Genomic DNA, 20,245 nt, shown 5'->3' with positions numbered 1-20,245 from the left:
AACATTAGTGATAAGTAGCTTAATTAGCATAACCACCTTCCTTGACCCTTATTAGCAATACACAAAACATCAGAGACATTTTTTGCTACACCTTACATTACCACATGATTGTAAAATACAGGAATTTCAATAATGTTTTCACAGGCTTGTAGCTTCACAGAGGTAAGTAAAGGGTCCTGCCTGGTACAATACCACAGCAAAAAAAAAATGTACTGTTGGATATCAGTCACATACTGAGGCAGATGATGTGGTACATTTGTATCTGTGAAAACAGGACAATGGCATGTTACTGCACTGTCTAACAAGGGCTGTGAAGAAGCAAACTGTGTACACTGCAAACCTTGTTAAGGACATGCCACAGAAGGTTTGGGATTCCACGACCACATGCTGAGGCATAGATCCAGTATGTAACTGGGTGAGGCTTGCATAGCACTAACTGATAAACAGGTGTATACAGGAGGTGTTATGGTCATAGCTATGGATATCCCAGGTCTATATTACAAGATTGAATGTTTAGGTGATCGAACACCTAAACATCGAACTTGTAATATCGAAAGCAAAAAATGGCGAACGGCCGATTTAACGCAGGGAAAAATTTCCCTTGGCCATTCGCCAGATTTTGCCGTTTTGTCTACTGTAGAGCAATCTTGGAGCTGGTATATTTAGTTTGGGGGGGGGTGAAGCGCCCCACTTAGTTTGGGTGTAAATTTATGTTTTTATTTTTGTGCCCAACAGATGCCTTTCCCTGCGCCGTTTGCTGTTTTTAGGTTCGATATTACAAGTTCGATGTTTAGGTGTTCGATCACCTAAACATTCGATCTTGTAATATAAACCTGGATATCCCACAGCATATCATACACACCCACTGGCTGACATGTTAACCACAGGTTTACATGTACTGGTGTAGCTATCTCAAGGCGGTAGCACAAGAAAAAATCCTTATCCAGTAGAACAATGTCCACTGCAAGCCCTTTATGGGCAAGGGAGAATAGGCATATCTGTCCTGGGACAGGATGAGGGAGGGATGTACACAATGACCACACAACACAGTTGGATTTCCTTGGGGAAACAACTGCAAAGTGCTTCCTGAAGGTGGGCAGGTTGGCTTGCTGTCGGCCCTTTATGAAAGCGAAGGGCAAATTAGAGCAGTTCACACACTGCACTTCCCACCATTGGGAGTTATCAGGCAGGATACAAGGCGGGGAAGAAAATTAGGCAAAAGCACTCCCAGCAGCAGTATGACGTGGATCTGGGACACCTTGATCTACCTGTCAACTCTGACTCTTATCGAAGTAAGCCTGCAGGAGGCCAGGAAGGGTAGAAAGACCCAGTGATTGAGGAGAGACACCAGAGTCCACTGACTGTCACTTTCAGGAGGAAAAAAGAAAGCAACTTTTAAAACGAAGTCTATGCAGTCTGTATTACTTCGGTAAATACAAGGGGAAAAAGATTAGAAGTCTTAAGTGTAAAAAAAGAAAGAAAGAAAAAAAAACACTTCACAGCATGCATTCAGACTCTGTAACTGCTCAGAACAAAACTAAAGTAGAATGGATTTCTTTTCAGGGGAATCAAAACTGTACTGGGGAATGCCAGCCTGAGTGTAGGGGCAGGAAGACAGAGATGACATCAGTTTGTAGGCGGTGCTATCAGGGACAAACAGAGCATACAGCATGCATGTGAAGCAGTCTACTAAGACAGTTACAACTAGATTCTTCTGTTTTTACTAAGCTTACAGCTAAATGAGGCCATTAAGAATATCAGCCACAAAATGTAATCCATTAAGTAGACTTTCTTCACATATAATTGGTGAAAATTTGTGATCACCCATCCAGTCATCCAGACTGGATTTAAAGGTTGCCAGGGAAGTACTCTACTTGACACGTAAGAGTAGACTATTTAGAAGCTTGGCATATGTTATGTTAGGCATCTGTCAAATCAACTGGTGGTGTTGATGTGGTAGTACTGGCTTAGGTCTCTAGAATGGGTGCTAGCCTTCACACTGGTTCTGTTTAGGTGAAGGAATTCAATGAGTGCGGGGTCATTCATAACATAGAAGGATAAGTATGGATCACCCCTTGGGAGTTTGTATGACACTGAGTAAAGGGACAGGGCTTTTAGTCTGTTAGAGAAGCTAATGGTACTGACACTTAAGATCTTTTTGGTTAGGAAATGTTGAGGTACCTTAAGCTGGTTTCGGTGCTTAGTGGGGTACATATGAAGGGAGAACTGTATTAACTGATGGACCTAATAAGGGATGAGTAAAGCTGGACTATAATTTCTTTGGACCTTCAGGAGATACCACAAAAGATAAGTTGTGCAAGGTAGATAGATTTTCTAACCACCACAGACACAGAGGAGAATCTAATAGATACCAAAGCCCATGATGATTGTGTCATATTTAAGTGGAATGTTATCTATATGGTAAACAGTAGTGATGTTGATTTACCAAAGGAAATTATGTTACATTTCTTAGTGTAGAGGGTAAGCCCATGATTACTACACCAAGCATTTATTTGGTCCAGCTCTCTGTAGAGGACTGGAGTATCAGAATGGTACTGGATAACCACAATCAGGTTGCAATCATCAAGAAACATTTTTAGACAGAGCCTTTTTGGCTTTTACATCACAAAAATATATACTACAAAAAGAGTCTTGTGGGAAACCACTGGTAATATTTTTGTGTCTAGGGAAACAGAAGGAAAATACCATAGGCTGACACTTTATTGCCGGTTTGTCAATGTTAAAAAAAAATATTTTTCAGAACACATAGTCTTTGACATTCTCTGTTTATGACAAGTACTAAGACCAGGGGCCAATACACAAGTTGAAGAAGTAAGAAGGGAAACCAGTAAAGAGTGCCCAGCTATTTTTCTGCAACTTGCGTATATTCCTCCTGCATCCCGTAAAGCCTGATCAACTACTTGACAGCTGGCAGATGTGAGTCCAGGTCCAGGGGATATACTGTGACAGTATCCTTGAAGCCTTTTTCGCCTCAAAGTCTAAAAGTTAAAGTACTTCTTTTGTACAAATGACAATTTTTAATCCCCTTCTGAAAACATTCCTACATGAAAATCATAGTTTCCTTGTCTGTGCCACTGTTTATGGGGGGACTGGAGTTAGCATAGGTTAATTCCTCTTCCAACTTGGAGTCACAGGATAGCTGGGGGAAGGGCTCCTTCTTTTCTTTATTTGTGTGACCATGCCAGAAGTGGAGGGAGAAGGGGTCAGTAGTAATGATGTGATAGCTGTGTTCTGTGGGAAAGTGCAGATAAACAATGGAATCAGAGACTTCTAAGAATACTGTTCATTGTCATCTGGAGTACTGATGTTGTGATTGCTTGCAACCAGGAAGCATGCTCAGTGGAGTTCATAGCCAGGAAAACAGCTGATAGTTCAGATACCTGAAAGAAGCTTAACTCATATCCTCGATAAACTTGTCTTATATAGTACCAGAAGACATGCTCAGCCACCAAGGAGGGCTGTACAGGTACCAGAGGATAGACAAGTGGGCTCTTCAGTATCTTAAACATCTTTTAAACACTTTCAAAGGCTGAGTGCTTAGGTAGCATCACGACCAAGAGTTTAGATGGAAGTGCTATACTCAGCAGACCCTCTTGACTCAGGTTCCTATGCTGTCCAAGACTTTTGGCAAAAATGAAGTTGCCATTTATTTTTCCTGTGAAAGACAGACCAAAAGTACAAATACCAACAACTTCAGAAAAAAACTGCTGTAAAAATGAACAACTAAAGCAAATGCAAACATACAATTAAAAACTTCTCTTTTTATGAAAACAGCAACAACTGTGTAGAAAGGAAAATAAACAATGTAAACACAAACACACACAAACAGAGACTAAACATAGGTTCATAGGTATATACTAAGCTAACAACCACTACAGCCTTTATAAGTCTATGCATGCAACCCAACCCAATTGTGTCCCTATGTATCATAGGTGTTTATTATGAGGGGTTATGTTAGTTAGGAAGATTCTAAAGGTTATGTGGGAGATATTTTAGATAGGGTATAATTACTGTCTGCCTCTGTCTATCAGAGACGTGGGTGTCAGACCTGGGGTGAATTTCCGATTTACCATCTATTGGTGTGAGTGTGTGCATGTCTTCTGTGGAAGGTTGGGCGCCGGGCTGGCAACTCAACACCGTAAAAACTCCACTGCCGATCATGAGCGAACAGGTGATCCACTGTGGCAATCCCTAACAGGGAAAAGCCGAAAGAAGAAGAAGGTCAAGGTTACAAATAGGGTTAGGAATGGACTCTGTATCACATGGTTGGAGAGCCTGTTCCAGGGCATGTGGCTCCTCTGAGACACATATCTATCTCGAAAGCAAAATTTAAATCCTTGGATCTTGTGGTTCTGATGCTGTTCATTATGTGGATGTGAAAAAGGTCCATCAGAGCTGGATCTGAGGATACCGTTGTGTACCATACATAGCTCGCCTATCACTAACTTGTAGGAGACTGAGTATAGAGATGGGGTTTAAGGAGATTCTTATAGAAAAATGTGTTTATACCCTGGATTATCCTGGTAAGGAACCTTTGTGGGCATTCCAACTGTTGCATATGTCTGGTCAGGTACTTGCCAAAGGGGCCATTATACTCAATGATGGGTCTGATAAGGGGTGAAAAAAAGTAGCACTGTGATTTTCTTGAACCTGGATGCCATTACTTTACTTATAAGTTAGGCAATAGAGAATGATTTTCTCACTACCTCAGCCACATGTTGGTCAAAGGCCAGATTACTATCTACATATGTTCTCAGAACTCTGACTACTAGGTCATCTCTTATGGTGTCTTATCAATGGTGTAATTAGCCTGGGTAGCCGTTTTCCCAAAAGGCACTATAATGCAGTACTTGGTACTGAGTTTTAATCTGCGTCACTGTCTGTATTAGACCCTCTTGTAAAATGTTTATATCATGGGGAGAATCTACGATAACTCCCAATTTGCAGTCATCTGCAAACTTGGTCAGCCAAAGGACCCTGATATTGGACTTTACCTCTGAGAAGTAAATGCCAAATGAGAGCAGTCCCAACATGGAGTCCTGAGGTACTCCATTGGTGGATTGGTTTCTTAGTGCACGTGGTCTCACCAATCCTGACTTCCTGGGTCCTGTCTGTCAGCCAGCTGGCAATCCAGTGAGTAATGCAGAGGTTCATGCCCAGTTCGGTAACTATTCCTGAGAGAGGTAATGCACTGAATACCTTAACCATGTCTAGGCAGGCAGTATGCACCATTTTCTACTACTCCATTGCCTTGGTGAACTTCTCAAAGAAGTCCACCAGGTTTAGTAGGCATGAACTTCCCTCAACAAAGCCAAACTGAGTTACATCTTGTGTATGAAGGTTGCCTATGCCTTTGTTGATAATTTCCATGATAATTCATTCCATGGCTTTGCATATTAGACTAGTCAGACTAATGGGTTCATAGTTTCTAGGTTTAGTTGGTGGTCCACCCTTATCAAGTGGGATAACCATTGCAGTCCTCCATTTTAGTGGTACAAAGAATGTTTTGAGGCAGTAGTTGAAAAGTGACTTACGTGGTCCTGATTGGTCATGTTTAAGCTATTTAGGAGGCATCCCAGTATACTGTTGGGACCCATTCAGCCTATGTTTTTGGCCTTAGCGAGTGCTGCTAGGACTTGCTCCCTGATAATAGTTGTGGGGATATGCTAGTAGGTATTTTATGGCAGGAAGTAGGGGGAGTGGGAAGTGAAGCTTGAACTGAATTTGTCTGCCAGCAGATTTGCTGTGTCGCTCTTCTTAGTGAAGGTGGCACCACTGACCACCAGTTCTGCAAACTGCTATGTGCTGCCTTCAAGCTTAAGGCCATATGTGTAGAAGGGTCTATATCACACATCTTCGAACTCACAGGAGTTCGAACGATGTAATATCGAACCATTAAGTTCGAAACCCAAAAATTATGAAAACACAGAACAGCGATTTTTTTTCCCAGGGAAAAAAAAAAATCACTGTTCCGGTACAAAAAAAAAACACGTACACTTTAAATGAGATCGCACCACAGTGGAGGAAATAGCAAAGCTGCAAAAATGGCCCACCGATTTTTTTCCCTGGGAAAAAAAAAATCAGTGTTCCATGGCTTCGCTATTTTCGCATTTCGAACATATGGTTTCGATATTACAACGTTCGGACTCCTGTGAGTTCGGTATTGTAATATAGACACGTGTAGAAGACCTTGTGGTTGTCTTTTGCCTGTGAGACTATCTCAACCTCATAGCTGGCCTTGTTGGAGTTAATTAGTCCTCTTAGTTTCTTATGTTTACTTTAATTAGAGCGCTTGTATCATTATGGGAGTTGCACTTCCTGATTACTTTTTTCTTTTGTTATATACCCTGTTAAGGTTAGGATTCCACCTGTGTGGTTTGTTTTTAGAGTTTGTTTTGAGTTTACTTCTAATAGGTGTAACAGCCTCTATATGGCCATTTGTGTGGTTGTACAGGGTCTCTGTGAACAATTATACATAGATTTCTATGAAATCAGGGTTATGAGGGTTACTGAATTTTGACAAACTATCCCTTAATAGGGTGTAGTTTCCTTTGGAATAGTTCTGAACTGTTGCAGGTTTACACAGTTGATTTTTATTTCAAAGGACACAGCTTTGTGGTCTGACCTCAGCACTGAGGATTTGACACTGGGAGTGGGGGGGGGGTGCATCACTCTGTCACATTGGTGACTACCAGGTCCAGTACATTTGAACCTCTGATGGATGTGTGCACTACTTGGTCAAGGGTATTTGTATTAATAAAGTCCAGGAATAATTGAGCCTGTGAGTTTAAGGCCATGTATGTTTCCCAATTTATAGAGGGGTAGTTAAAGTCTCCCATGAATAGGGTACTTGGTTTACTGGTGAGTGTCTCCAGTAGGTCTAGGTAAAATTTATGGGATTCTTGGGACACAGATAGTGGTCTATAGCTAGCTAGGTTATGGCATGGGACTTTGTCTATGGTGATTTGCATGTGGATAAACTCCAGGGCATCATCCTCTCTAGCTAACCTAGAGTTATACTTGTTGCTAATATAGATTAAGAACCCTCCACCTTTTGTTCCTGTCTGTGCAGCTGATGGTCTAAATGTGTGTAAGGCATTGAAATCTGGCACTGCTGAAGGACATTTTATGGATTTAAACTATGTCTCAGTAACAGCACAGATGTCTATATTCTTCACAGCGAGGAGAGCATGCAGGGATGTGGATTTTCTTGTTTAAGTTCTTAGCACTGAGTAGTAACACCTTTAGGTTTCTTTGGGTTTTGTCTGTTATATCAGTAGGTTCTTCAATTTGGCATTGCCTAAAAAAGGCTCTAAGGGGTAAATAAAGTTTCAGATAATATTCAGAAGCCTAGGGGAGAGAGGAGCAGTCCATCCCTTGCAAATCAATGTGGTTTGTTAACCAAGTCCTCCACAGTGAAAAATGCAAAATCACCCCTGGAAAGACACCAGAAACTAAGCCAATTATTAAAGCTAATCATCTTTTGTTTGTACTGTGTCATCATCCTTGAAGATATAATGCTGCTCAATGGGAGGCACATACATAGCTGAGACATATTTAGAGAGAGATCAAGAACATCTCTCTTTATATAGTCAGGGAAGTACATCGCAGGACATTAACACTAACATGGACTATGAGACAGGATCATACTGGTAGCTGTGGTGTACTGACCTGAGTGCATGAGTAACTTGGCAGATCCTGGCTCCAGATAAGCAACTAACCATCATCTTTTCCTTGTTTAGTTTGGCCACTGGGACATCTGTGTGGCATACAAAGGAAGCCCCTTTAACAACAGTCCTGGGAAATATGTTTGCTTGCCTACTGGGGTTTGTTCTCGGGGATCCACTGGGTGTAGGGTAATGTGTGGTGATTAATGTTGCTTTTGATGAGTGCTTTAGAGATTGCTGAGGATAGGCATTGCAATTTGTATGCTTAGGGAGCATTTGAGGTATTGGAAGATTGTTTTTTAGTGCCTCCAGATAAGCTGGACTAAGTGTGTGGTGGACACTATGTGTAGGGGATGTGGTGTGCCTGTTCTTGACCACCTTGTTTGCATATGAGATTTTTGCCTCCAGTGGAGCTGTGTATGTGCATCCCTCAGATACAGTGTTTGTTTCTTTAAGGATTAAATGGTTGTCTGTAAACATGAAACAACTGCTACATTGTCTCAGAATGCCTATATCTACTAAGCTGGCTATGGAGACATTTGGAAATTGAATATCCATGCTGTCCGGACCTGTATTTGGATGGCTACTATAGGTTGTGGATTGGGTTATACAGATATCTTGTTCACCACAAAAGAAAGAAATAGGCTTTGCCCCCATGTATGCCAACCTGTTTATGGGAATGTTTGAAAATAAATTTATATATATTAAAAATATAGTGTCCAACAACTGGAGAATATTAGTTTGTAACAGTGATCTTCAGATAGTAGTAGGAGAAGCCCTCATGTCAGTTAACACAAGAGCAAGGAATTTTAAAGAAATGTTAGAAAGCAGACCAAGAAAAAAGCCCCAAGGTAACACAGGTACTTTTAAATGCAAAAGCTGCAGTTTTTGTAAATACATTTCAGAGGGACCAGAATTTGATATTGTAACCCAGAACAAGATGTGGCATGTTCCAGGCGTTTTCAGTTGTAAATCTACCTTTGTGGTATACATGGCAAAATGCTCCACCTGTTTTTCGTTTTACATTGGGAAGACCAATAGGCAACTTAAAAACAGGATGCATGAACATTAGAAAGGGAAATATGGACAATGCTCTTTATAAACACACTTTAAACTGTGTGGGTAACAATGACGGTGTTAAGTTTCTTTTCACAGTTATAGATCATGTTCCAGTGGGTTTCAATGGAAACAGAGATGGGGAATTAGGGTTTAGAGAGTTCAAATGGCAGGTTCTTTTGGATGCATGCAGGGCACCAGGGCTTAACAATGGTGTCAACTATAAAGCTGTGTTGAAAAGCCTGTTATAATAAATGTAAATAGTTTATAGGCTTGTTTATAATGGACATTATTTAGGATGTATTTTATACACATATATATATTTTTTTATATTAAGTTTTAAGAAAACTGAGATCTGATTGGTTTGATGTGTACTGATGACACTATAAAAATGGAACAGTTTTTTAACAGTTTGTTCTGATGAAGGCCAAATTTTTGGGCTGAAAGCGCTAAACCAGTGGATTAAAGTCTTTTTTGTGTGACACAGTGCTTCACCATTACTTGCAGTTTTCCTTTTAAAAAAACAAAATTAGTTTTTTGTGATGAAATATACTGTTTTTTTCTGATACCTTGGTGGAGTTGACCAAATATTATTGGGACATCTTGATAAAAAGTAAGAGTTTAAAAATTAAGATTAATGATTTTCCAGTCTTCTCTTATTCGAAGGGTAGTAGTGTAAAAGATTTCATAGTGCATGGAAAATTTCAACCTCCCCTGGTGCAAAGAAATCTGGAAGTACAAAGTTGGGGTCCTTCCGTTGTGGAAGTTGTAATTGTTGTCAGTATATTGTATAGATGTTTCATAAAATAAATGCAAAAAGTTTTGTGTGTAAGGGTGTGTATTCCTGTGATAGCACAGGAATAGTATATGGACTAAAATGTCCTTGTGGTAAGGCATATAGTGGAGAAAGCAAAAGAAGTTTTAAAGAAAGGTTGAGAGAACATATAAGAGATATAAAGAAAGGTAGGGAAACAAACCCTATAGCATTACATTTTAAAGAATTTAATAGTAAAAATGTACAGGGGTTACAAGCCACAGTTTTAGGGCAAGTTAAACAAATATATGATTTGGATATAAAAAGTAAATTATGGAAAATGGAATCTGTTTTTATTTTAAAATTTGATACTATGACCCCTAAGGGGTTAAATAGGGGATGTCACTGGAAATGTTTTCTTTAAATATGTAATTAGCTTATTGGTAAAGTGAATGATTGAATTTTAACAGTATAAAAGGGAGGGGCATATGTGACTGAAGTATACTCCGAAAAGGCTTAGAGCTGAGGCGCTAGAGAGATTTAAAACTGTTAGTGTGTTTTACTGTTAGCTGCTGTACATTGGATGCTGGGTTTTTTTGCTGCTTTCTTTTGGAGACTGCAACCTGCCTATTTGTGAACTGTTGCTGCTGTTTTCTCAGTGGATTCTGGTACTGTGGAACTGTGATATTACTAAACTGCAGTGTGCTACCATAATAAACTGCTTTGAAAGGTAAATACTAGCTTTTTTCTTTCATGGTGAACAATATTAATTTATCGATTTATACAGATATCTCTTTGGATGGTCTCTGGGGTTGGCACTACACTAGGTTAGACTGTGCAAAGATTTGATAACAGTGCTGTTTAATGTGCAAACTAGCTGCTCTAAGCTTGTCTCTGCACAATGGCTTTGTTTTAGCCACAGTAAATTACAGGTTTCAGTTCTAAGGGTAGTTTTATAGATAAAACTTGCGATTTAGGCATTTGCGTCTCTACTTGAAAATGAAAGAGGGGAGAGAGGAACTTTGGAAGTCACATTACCATAAGGGGTGGAAACCAGATATGCCGCCTTTTAAAACCACAACAGAAAAAGGGTTGGAGGGACTGGGAAAAATTCAAAGCTTCAAAAAGCAGACTTCTTAGAGAGAGAGAGAGATGCAATACTGGAACTTTAGCCCTATGGTTACAATTTCAGAAACTTTAGTTTAATGTCGCAGTGGGGGCTAGGGCAGACACAAAAAACAGGGGAAAAACAGTAGCAAAGTAAACAGAAAGACACAGGAATGCAACTTTAACCAGGTAAATGATAAGCAGAGGACTCTAGCAGCAAAACTGGAATATAAACAACTATAAAAATACTAAAGCACAAATCCTGGAGTAGAATTCACAATATTGTCACTGCTGCATTCCTACCACAGATTAAGGCACCACATTCTGCAGAAATATGCCACTAATGCTGTTTAAGGAAAAATGCTGTAACAAATTCATCTCAAATTTCACCTCTCACTCCCCTACCTCCTGCCATAAAATACCTACTAGCATAACCTCAACTATTAGCAAGGAGCAGGTCCTGATGGCACTCACTAAGGCCAAAAGCACAGCCTCAGTGGGCCCCAACAATATCCCAGGACACCTCCTAAATAGCTTAAAACATGACTTATCAGGACCACTTGAGTCACTTTTCAACTACAACCTCAAAACACACTTTGAAACCACCAAAAATGGAGGACTGCAATGGTTATCCCACTTCATAAGGGTGGACCATCAACTGACCTCAGGAACTACCAACCTGTTAACCTAACTAGTGTAATATGCAAGGCCATAGAACAAATTATCATGGAAAGGATCAACAAAGACATAGGTAATCTTCATACACTGGACCCAGTAGTTCACGGTTCTGCCACAACCGTGAATGAAGCAACAAGATTAAGGCCCCAGACAGGGTTCTAAATACAAACAGCTAGCTTTTTCAAGTAATTCTGCTTACGGGGATAGAGTGCAGTATAATGTACTCTCATCAGGGAGCTGATTGGGACTACCAGGTGGTAAAGAATGGGCCATAAGACTATCATCCAATGAAGGAAGTCTCTCCTCCTGTAGTCTTGGAACAAATGCGTCAGCTGGGTGCTGGTAGTTTAGCCAGTGGTCAGTGACCTGGGATGATGACATAGAATCATATCAAACTACCACAGCTGAACAATTATCTTGTCTTCATTTGAATTAAAAACTAAGTTGGTATCACATCAGTCTGATGAAATGCAAATTCTACCAAAACTACCATTCTGTAATTTTTCAGATTAACTTTTTCCATCCATTGAGTTGTTATATACATATGAAAATAGGTTTATTTGATAAAAATGAAGGAAGGAGATCATACTGAGCACTATCTGCCAGTCTGCTGGCTAAATGTGACCACATTCTAATACCAATTTGCAATCTCAATGACAAAAAAGATCAGCCGCGCATTATCGCCTCACAGCAAGAGGTTCTCCTGTTCGATTCTCAGCTGGAGCGCCTTCTGTGTGGAGTCTTCATGTCCTCCCCAAGGTCGAGTGACGTTAAAGACATGCAGGTAGGTGTGAGCGTGAATGGGCGTGCCTTCGTTGAAGGTTGGGCATTAGGCTGGCAACTCGGCATCATAAAACCCACTGCCAATCATGAGCGGACCGGGGTTCCGCTGTGGCGACCCCCTAACCAGGAAAAGCCAAAAGAAGACATTCTCAATGACAAAAAAGGACATAAATGTAGCAGGATCTTGAACATTTTTATATTTAAATTAAGCAAACTTGTCATTTAGACTGAAACCTATATGCGGTAGTTAAAAAATATGAAGTACTGGTGAGCTATAAATTACAGTCAGAATGACTTATTAAATACTTAAGGTCTGTCAAAAATTTGAAAAGAATTGTCCCATTTCAGCCTGTTTTGAAGCTCTAAAGGATAAGGCACAGAACACCATAACATGCAACAAAATCTTTCCAGCTCTGACAGCAAACTTACTATCAGAAGCTAAAGAAGAAGGGTTGGAATATCTAGCACACAGGATCTCAACTACACTGTAAGCAAAATGGATGATCAAGCACACCTTGGTAAGTCCAGGTAAGAAGACCAACAGTAAAAGGCAAAATGAAAAACACGTCAGTGGAGCCTAGTATAAGTCAATGTGTCACAACAGCATGCCTGTCCAATGGACTGGACTGAATATACTCACCATCTAGCAAAGTAAAATACTGAGGGAGAGGGAAGGCAGAAGCCATGCACCAGGAATAAGGAAATGCTTTGATGTCATAAGATGTGCTACTGCTCTATCCTGCCAGAGGGTCTCACTGACTTCTGATCTTCAGTTGTGCCTGCTGTCCACTAAACTTCAAAGAAAATATGTGCCAGGAAACAGAAGAAGGGATCATCCAGACAGTGACATTATGTGTGCTGTAGATAAATAGAATACCAAGGTCCCCAGCATAGAGATCACAGGACAGTGGAAATAAGCTATTAAAGTACAAACCGTGGTAGTGGTGCTGCGGTAGCATTGTCACCTCACAGCAAGACATTGTCCCGTTCGATTCTCAGCTAGAGCGTCTTCTGTGTGGAAGCATGCGTGAATAGGCGTGCCTTCATTGAAGGTTGTGCGTCAGGGCTGGTAACTCAGCACATAAAAATCCACTACCAAACATTAGCGGATCGGAGTTCCGCTGTGGGGACCCCTAACCGGGATAAGCCGAAAGACACAACAACAACAACATAATTAAAGATTCCAGTACTCCGAGGCTGGAAAGCAGCTTCAGATAAAAAAAAAAATCAGTATAATCCAAATTCAATAAATATCAAACACAGTAGTTGCATGAATGCTGAAAAAACCCCCAGTTCTGCTACAAACTGAATGTGGCCTTATCAAATCTAAATTGTTTATTTCCTATTGTCAAGACCAGTGTTGTAATAAATGAAATGTGATGATCTGTAAATATTACTGTGGTTTCCACACCATACTAGCTATCTACTCTTCCTTTTCTGATGCCACAGAAAAAAAGGAATTTTTTTATAAATGTAGTCAAAGCTCAACCGGAAATCTAATCCTTTTAATAAAACTGGCACCTGAAATGGAGGAGCAGATGGCCAGTATGATAATGTTTACAGAATATCACGCTGCATTTATTAAAACATTGTTTCCTATTGTCAAGACAACACATTTGCAGAGCTGACTAAAAATCCTAACTTTTTCACTAGTGAAGCAACTATTGTGTTAATGACATTTATTGTATCGAGATTATACTGTGTTTTCTCCTTCGCTACTTTCTGCAGAACTGAGAAACACAGTTACCCAATGACAATACCTGGTCTCATTTAATTTGACAATTAGTGAATCAGTCCTTATTTGGTGAAAATGCAGACTACCAACAAAAAATGTTGTTGAGCCCTTGTTCTGTAGTCTGATATTCTTATTATGTGGTTGAGCAAATGAGAGTAAAGAAAAAAGGCAATTTGTAATTAACGTAAACTTCTCCTTAAAGGTTGTGTGACATCAAAATCTATCAGACTATGAAGCATCAAATTAAATATAAAACATAAAAACAAAGCTTTTGCAGAAAGATGAGCCTGTATCATTTGCAACCCCAAATTTCTAAATACACTGACATTGAACTCCTACAACAGTGTGGATAAGGCATAAAATATCACAAATGAAGGATTTCAACAAAGCTAGAAAATGACTGAACATAACCGATGAGTCTTGTTTCAAAAACAAAGTACAATCCTTCCCAGTACACAAACACATATACTGAGGACATAACTGCACCCCAGTCAGATCTGTGCAGTTTAACATTGGTAAATAGCTAGAGAAACACTATTAAATGAACTAGACAATATTATACAAAGGTAATAAAAATACAGTGCACACTGTTACGTTTAAAGGCCTACCATAATAATTCCAACAGAATGAAAATACTACCATTCTGGTAATCCTACAGGGATAATACTTAAAGAGAAAAGTGTCCCATTTACCAAACTCAAATATAAAAAAGTATTGCCTATGCCAGCCTTGTCTGAGGTAGTATCTGCAAAGAGTGAAGCAGTGTTGTAGCCTCAAGTGAAGACAAAAAAAAAATCATAGAATGAAACTCTACCCAGGTTCCCACACACAAACTCTTGTTAAGACATCGACATCTATTCCCGTGTTCTTCAGCCACATGTAAAAAAGAAAGAAATGAAGGAATAGAAACAAACATCAAATAGAGTAAATGCCACATTCCAAACGTTGGACTTTTTATTTTAGAAGTAAATGAGTTTCCATTTCTGATTAAAATTAGAAGAGTGGAATATATAAATAAACTTTCAAAGCTGTATCGGTTTCAACTACCACAGATTTCGCAGAACAGTCTTGATTTTTGCCTCACGTCTTGGCAGCGCTTTGAAAAATGTGTGGTTTTCTGGTAAAACACTGAGGATTATAGTCACTAAATAATGACAGACATTTGAGTTTCAGGTTTGATATCCCTCAGAAGATGCATGCAAATGCAACATTTGCTATTTCAGCAACTTTTAGAGTATACAGCAACAATACTTAGAATCTAAACTTGATGTGGGTCATTTGTCCCTGATTGTTGCTTTGTCAGGTTGAGAGATATGCAACTATGGTATTTTGTACAGTTCCCACTGTGCACACTATTGGTATATGCATTTGGCTTAGTCCTAAATCCAATGATGTATATGAAACACCAACATGCCCTAGTTAAAATGCATACTCCCAGCACAAGATAAAAATAATTTTAAGACAATTACCTTTTTGTCATGACAGAAGGCATAAAGGGCTAAAGGTTTATCTCGCTGATTAATAAACTGTATTGCCTCATCCACATTGTTCACAGTCAAGATTGGAAGCAGGGGTCCAAAGATCTCTTCTTTCATTACCTTTGAAGTAGGACTCACATCAGTCAGTATGGTAGGGGCTAAACAGAAAAAACAAACAAGACACTTTTTCCAGAAAACCATGAGAATGGAAGCTGCATTTCCTACAAGAAAGGTAACATGTAAATATTGTTTACCTGACAATACCATCATCACTGCACTCTGTGATGAGATTACAGCCCCATATGGCCCCAAGTAACCATCACAGCATATGGCAAACCTCTTTGTTGAAAGAAAGAAACACAATGGCACAATATGACTTTTTTTTCAGTAACATTTGTGTTCTCCTCTGTATCCACAACCATATGCATACACATTACACTGTCCTGTTGCACCACCAGTGCCACCACTAACATACAACTTAATTCTTAGCAAACAGGATGTTTAAATATGGTTGAATTTAAGAAAAACATCTGCTTCCATTGGCATGACAAGATTCTTTATAGTTAACAATATGCTCTGCCTGCAGCCCCTACGCTTTGCCACAGTCTTCTCTGCCTTTTCTTTGAAGAAACCCACTAGGAAGGTTAAGGATGAAGTGTTAACTACCTTTCTGCTAAAGCCCACACAAGTGACATTGATCTCTTCTTGCTACAACTGTTCCTTTGACGAACATATTTGGTTTATAGCTCTCCTATGCAAATGAAGCAGTCTTTAGTCTGTTATCCCCAATATAATTCACTAGGTTTCTCTCTACTTGTTTCTTCTGTAACAATCTCATAGAAATGAATAGTTGTGACACTCCATGATAAACTGAGTTTTCCATATTCAGCAAGCACATCTTGGAGTTATGGAATGTAAAAAGCAAAGAATATTACAGCTGGGAAAAGTATAGGCTTTGCCTTATTCCCCTTATCAACAATATTTACCATGTTAGCAACCAAGGCCTATGCACTGGTGTCCTGTCTGTTACTCTTGCCATAGTTTCTGATATTGTCTGTCAGCCTATTCTCTTATCTGAAGCACCTAAATATGGTTTAAAAGGGATAGTCAAACTGGTTTATCGACTACCTTTCTGGAAAGACCTCCAGATATGGCCTTCCTTAATCACTGTTGCATTATTCCTTACGACAGGGATATCTTGCTGAATATCCTTTTGCCAAAGCAGATGTAACCTTAAGATGCAGGACGGAGGGGAAAAGGATAAAGTCATTTGGAGAGTAAGTGGTCTTCACATGAGATTTTTTTCTCACATATAATAAGGTGACAGGAAAATAACAGAACATTCAGTCTAGAGTCTTAAGTATTTGAATGTATTCACAGGCTCTGTTAAAGCCATGTTGGAAATGTTTGCCAAATGAAAGGAATATTTTTAACTCTGGTTGAGTTATCAAGCATTTTTTTTTTAATTTGGTGCAAGTTACTGGTAATCGCTTACTAGTTAGTATGTGGAAACAGTGGCAAGATCAGAGCTAAGCTGAGATGAAAAGAAATTTGATAAGTGGTCATTTCTAAATAACACTAAAGTATGTGCATAAATTTGGGCAGGAAACATTAGGCAGCCCAAGGTGAGACAACTGAGGAAAACAGAAGTCATTGGGAGAATAAAATAAAATCTTGAGGTTTGATGAGATGAAGAGTTGGAAACAAGAAAGTACAGTTGTGTAAGAACTTACCAAGACAGTAGATGTCCTACTTATCACACCTGCAGTATTTCTTACAATATGGGTATCCTGCCGAGGATAGCCATATGTCCAGCCAGCATACCAAAGACTTGGGCCCTTCCAAGCACCATATGTCAGACGTATGTCCTAAGCCCAAGGCACACAAGTGATGTATGAGTGCTAAATCCTCAGAACTGAATTGCCTCAGGAGAACAGGAGCAGCCAATGAAGAAGAAAAGAAATATGGCACGTGTACACTCAGAAAGAAGGAAAAAACAAACCCTCAGACAGATGGAGAAGAACAAATAGAAAAGGGGGGAAGGGGGGAGGGACAGAATACTGCAATTATGATAAGCAGGACGTCTTGTGTTACGGTAAACCATTCTTACACAACTGTACTATCTTCTTCTTCTTCGTTCGGCTTTTCCCAGTTAGGGGTCGCCACAGTGACTCATCTGTTTACTCATGATTGGCAGTAGAGTTTTTACATTGTCGAGTTGCCAGCCCAGCGCCCAACCTTCCACAGAAGGCACACACATGCACACACTCATACCTAGGTCCAATTTAGAGTGTCCAATTCACCTACAGCATGTCTTTGGGATGTGGGAGGAAACCGGAGGACCTGGAGGAAACCCACGCGACCACAGGGAGGACATGCAGACTCCGCACAGAAGGCACCCCAGCAGAGGATCGAACCAGAGAACCTCTTGCTGTGAGGCGACAACACTAACCCTTCCTTAATGATTGCTGCGGTACTCTTTACAAAAAGGAGAGTACTAGAGCTACTGTAAAGGATGGGAATTGGAAGAAGGAATTGAGAAACCCACCAAAAACCCATGGAGGATGGAACAAAACTTGCTCTATCCCTAGAAATCACATCCAGGTCATAGTGCTTAGTAAAAGTATGTACAGAAGACCAAGTAGCAGCTTCCAAAATGGATCTAGCAGCAAGTTGCTTAAAAAAAGTACCAGAAGAGGCAACCACCCTAGCAAAGTAAGCAGAAACAGAAGTAAGAATCTGATTACCATGAAACAAATAACAAAAGGAAATAGCTTTAGAAACTGAAGAAGAAATGGTTTGCTTAAAAACTGGGAAAAATGGATATTTGTTCCTTAGATTAAACATACCTTCACTGTTGTTTCTTCCTTACCTAACAATATTTCCAAATTATGAATTTTGATTTTCAAAACTATAAAGTTCATTCATCTCTCTTCACTACATGAACATTTTCAGTAAATAAAAAATGCAACTGAAGCCCCATTAAAATAAAAGATATGGACTTGTTTTACAAACATTAGCTGATCTGCAAAGAAATCTTTTGCACTTGAAAACTGCTGGGATTTGCTCTTCTGCTATTCTCATATTGAGGAAAGCATGCACCATCTGAAGTGCACACTGTGATGTCATGCACTGAGTAGAAAAACATACCTTGCTTTTACACCACTCAGTTCAGTTCCTACCCACAGCATAAGCTGTGAGACAGGAAAAAAAACATAATCAAGAATATAAAAACTGTGATTTTTGCTCAATTTGCAGGAAAATCCTTTTGCAACCAAAGATAAACGCTGGTTCGCAGAGACTCCGACCGTAAAAACTCACAAACAATGACAAAGTGCACTAATTCAAAGTAGAAGTATAAAATACTCGTAGCACAAGTTTTGAATGAGCACTTTCATTTTAGTAGTTTGCACTCAAAGGTCACAAGATGGAAAGGTGTTTCTACATAGAAGCATGACAGGAGGATAATAAGCACCTACTACAGAAGGTTTTGCAGCATGTCGGCTGGTACAGTGAGGTATATATGACTTTGAAAGCCTTCTGCATGGGTAACTGTAGGGAAGAATTCCAAGCAGGAGGGCCTAAAAGCAAAGGCAGTGAAGGCTGAGTATTGATGCACCAACATAACAAAGGAGGCCCTACTCTTAGAACTAAGGTCCAAGCAATAATGACTGCTGAAGGTGTAAACAAATAACCAAGTGGATGTGGCAAACATGTCCACAAAGGGGACATTTTTGTCAGTCTACCAATTTATTCACAGAGAAGGTACAGTTGTGTTTTACCACAAGAGTAAATGTCCTTCTCTTCATTGTTGCAGTATTCTTTACATAAGGGATTGCCTGCCAAGGATAGCCCAATGTCCGGACAGTATATGATAGCCTTTAGATCTTATAGGTGCCACATGTCACAAGTATGCTCCACACATAAGGTATAGGGCATAAAGGTGATGTATGGACACAAACACCCATAACTGAACAGTTCCAGTCGGGAAAGTGTACCCTCAGGGAAAAAGAGATCATGTACATCCAGAAGGGAAAACGACAGAAGGAAAATGAAGCAAGGGCCCCTCAGCCAAGAGGATAATGAAAACACAGAGGCATGGCCTAAGAAATAAAGTGAAGAATTCAGGGACCAAATACTGCAACAGTGAAGAGAAGGACATCTACTGTATTGGTAAGATTGTATACAACTGTATTATGTTCTTCCATATCACTGTTGCAATATTCTTTACATAAGGGAGAGTACAAGAGCTAAGAAAAATGATGGGTGGAGGAAGGCACAGAAAGCCTCTACAAACACATGCAGAATAGCCCTGACAAAACCTACCCTGGCCCGGAAATAACATCCAAGTTATAATGTTTAAAGTATGAACAGAGGACCAAGTAGCAACCTCAAGGATGGAATTGATGTACAAACCTTTGAGAGAGGCACCAGATGAGGCAACCACCCTAGTAGAATGTGTCTTTCCAAATGAAGAAAGACATTTGCCATGAAAAGAATAACAAAAGGAAATAGCCTTAGAAATCCAGGATGAGATGATTTGGTTAGAAACAGCCAAACCCAAAGTCATGGGATGAAAGGAAACAAAAAGTTGCCCAGACGTGCGGATTGCCTTTGTTTTATCAAGTTAATACCGGAGTTATCTATGCAAATCTAAGGTGTGAAGAACCTTATCACTGGCATACTGTGGACAAGGTGAAAAGGAAGGAGAGAGAACAGACTGATTCACGGACAATTCATTAACTGCCTTGAGCATAAAAGAATGATTAGTTCGAATAGACACCCTCTCTATGAAAAACTAAAAAAGAGGAATAGCCATGAGAGCCTGAAGTTAGCATATTCTTTTGGCTGATGTAAGAATCAAAAAGAACAACGTTCCAAGCACAGTGCTGTAAAGAAGCTGAAGGAGCAGGTTCAAAAGGAGCCTTAGTCAATTTTTCAAGTACACAACTGAGGTCCCAAGTAG

General features: G+C 39.7%; 1 protein-coding gene across 10 annotated transcripts in view; it reads right to left on the bottom strand.

The window, feature by feature from the left end:
* LOC122787535 (aldehyde dehydrogenase family 3 member A2-like) overlaps window positions 1–20,245 on the bottom strand; it is a 644,066-nt gene that overhangs the window by 293,162 nt on the left and 330,659 nt on the right. For all 10 annotated transcript variants that reach the window (XM_044054295.1, XM_044054297.1, XM_044054301.1 and 7 more), the window contains one exon: window positions 15,271–15,437. In XM_044054295.1, the coding sequence (XP_043910230.1) occupies window positions 15,271–15,437 (167 nt within the window). The remainder of the gene's footprint in view (window positions 1–15,270; window positions 15,438–20,245) is intronic.

The sequence above is a fragment of the Protopterus annectens genome, chromosome 13.part0, assembly GCF_019279795.1.
Source record: "Protopterus annectens isolate FY-2018-M chromosome 13.part0, PAN1.0, whole genome shotgun sequence".
NCBI lineage: Eukaryota > Metazoa > Chordata > Ceratodontiformes > Protopteridae > Protopterus > Protopterus annectens.
This window is presented reverse-complemented; position numbering and strand designations above follow the sequence as displayed.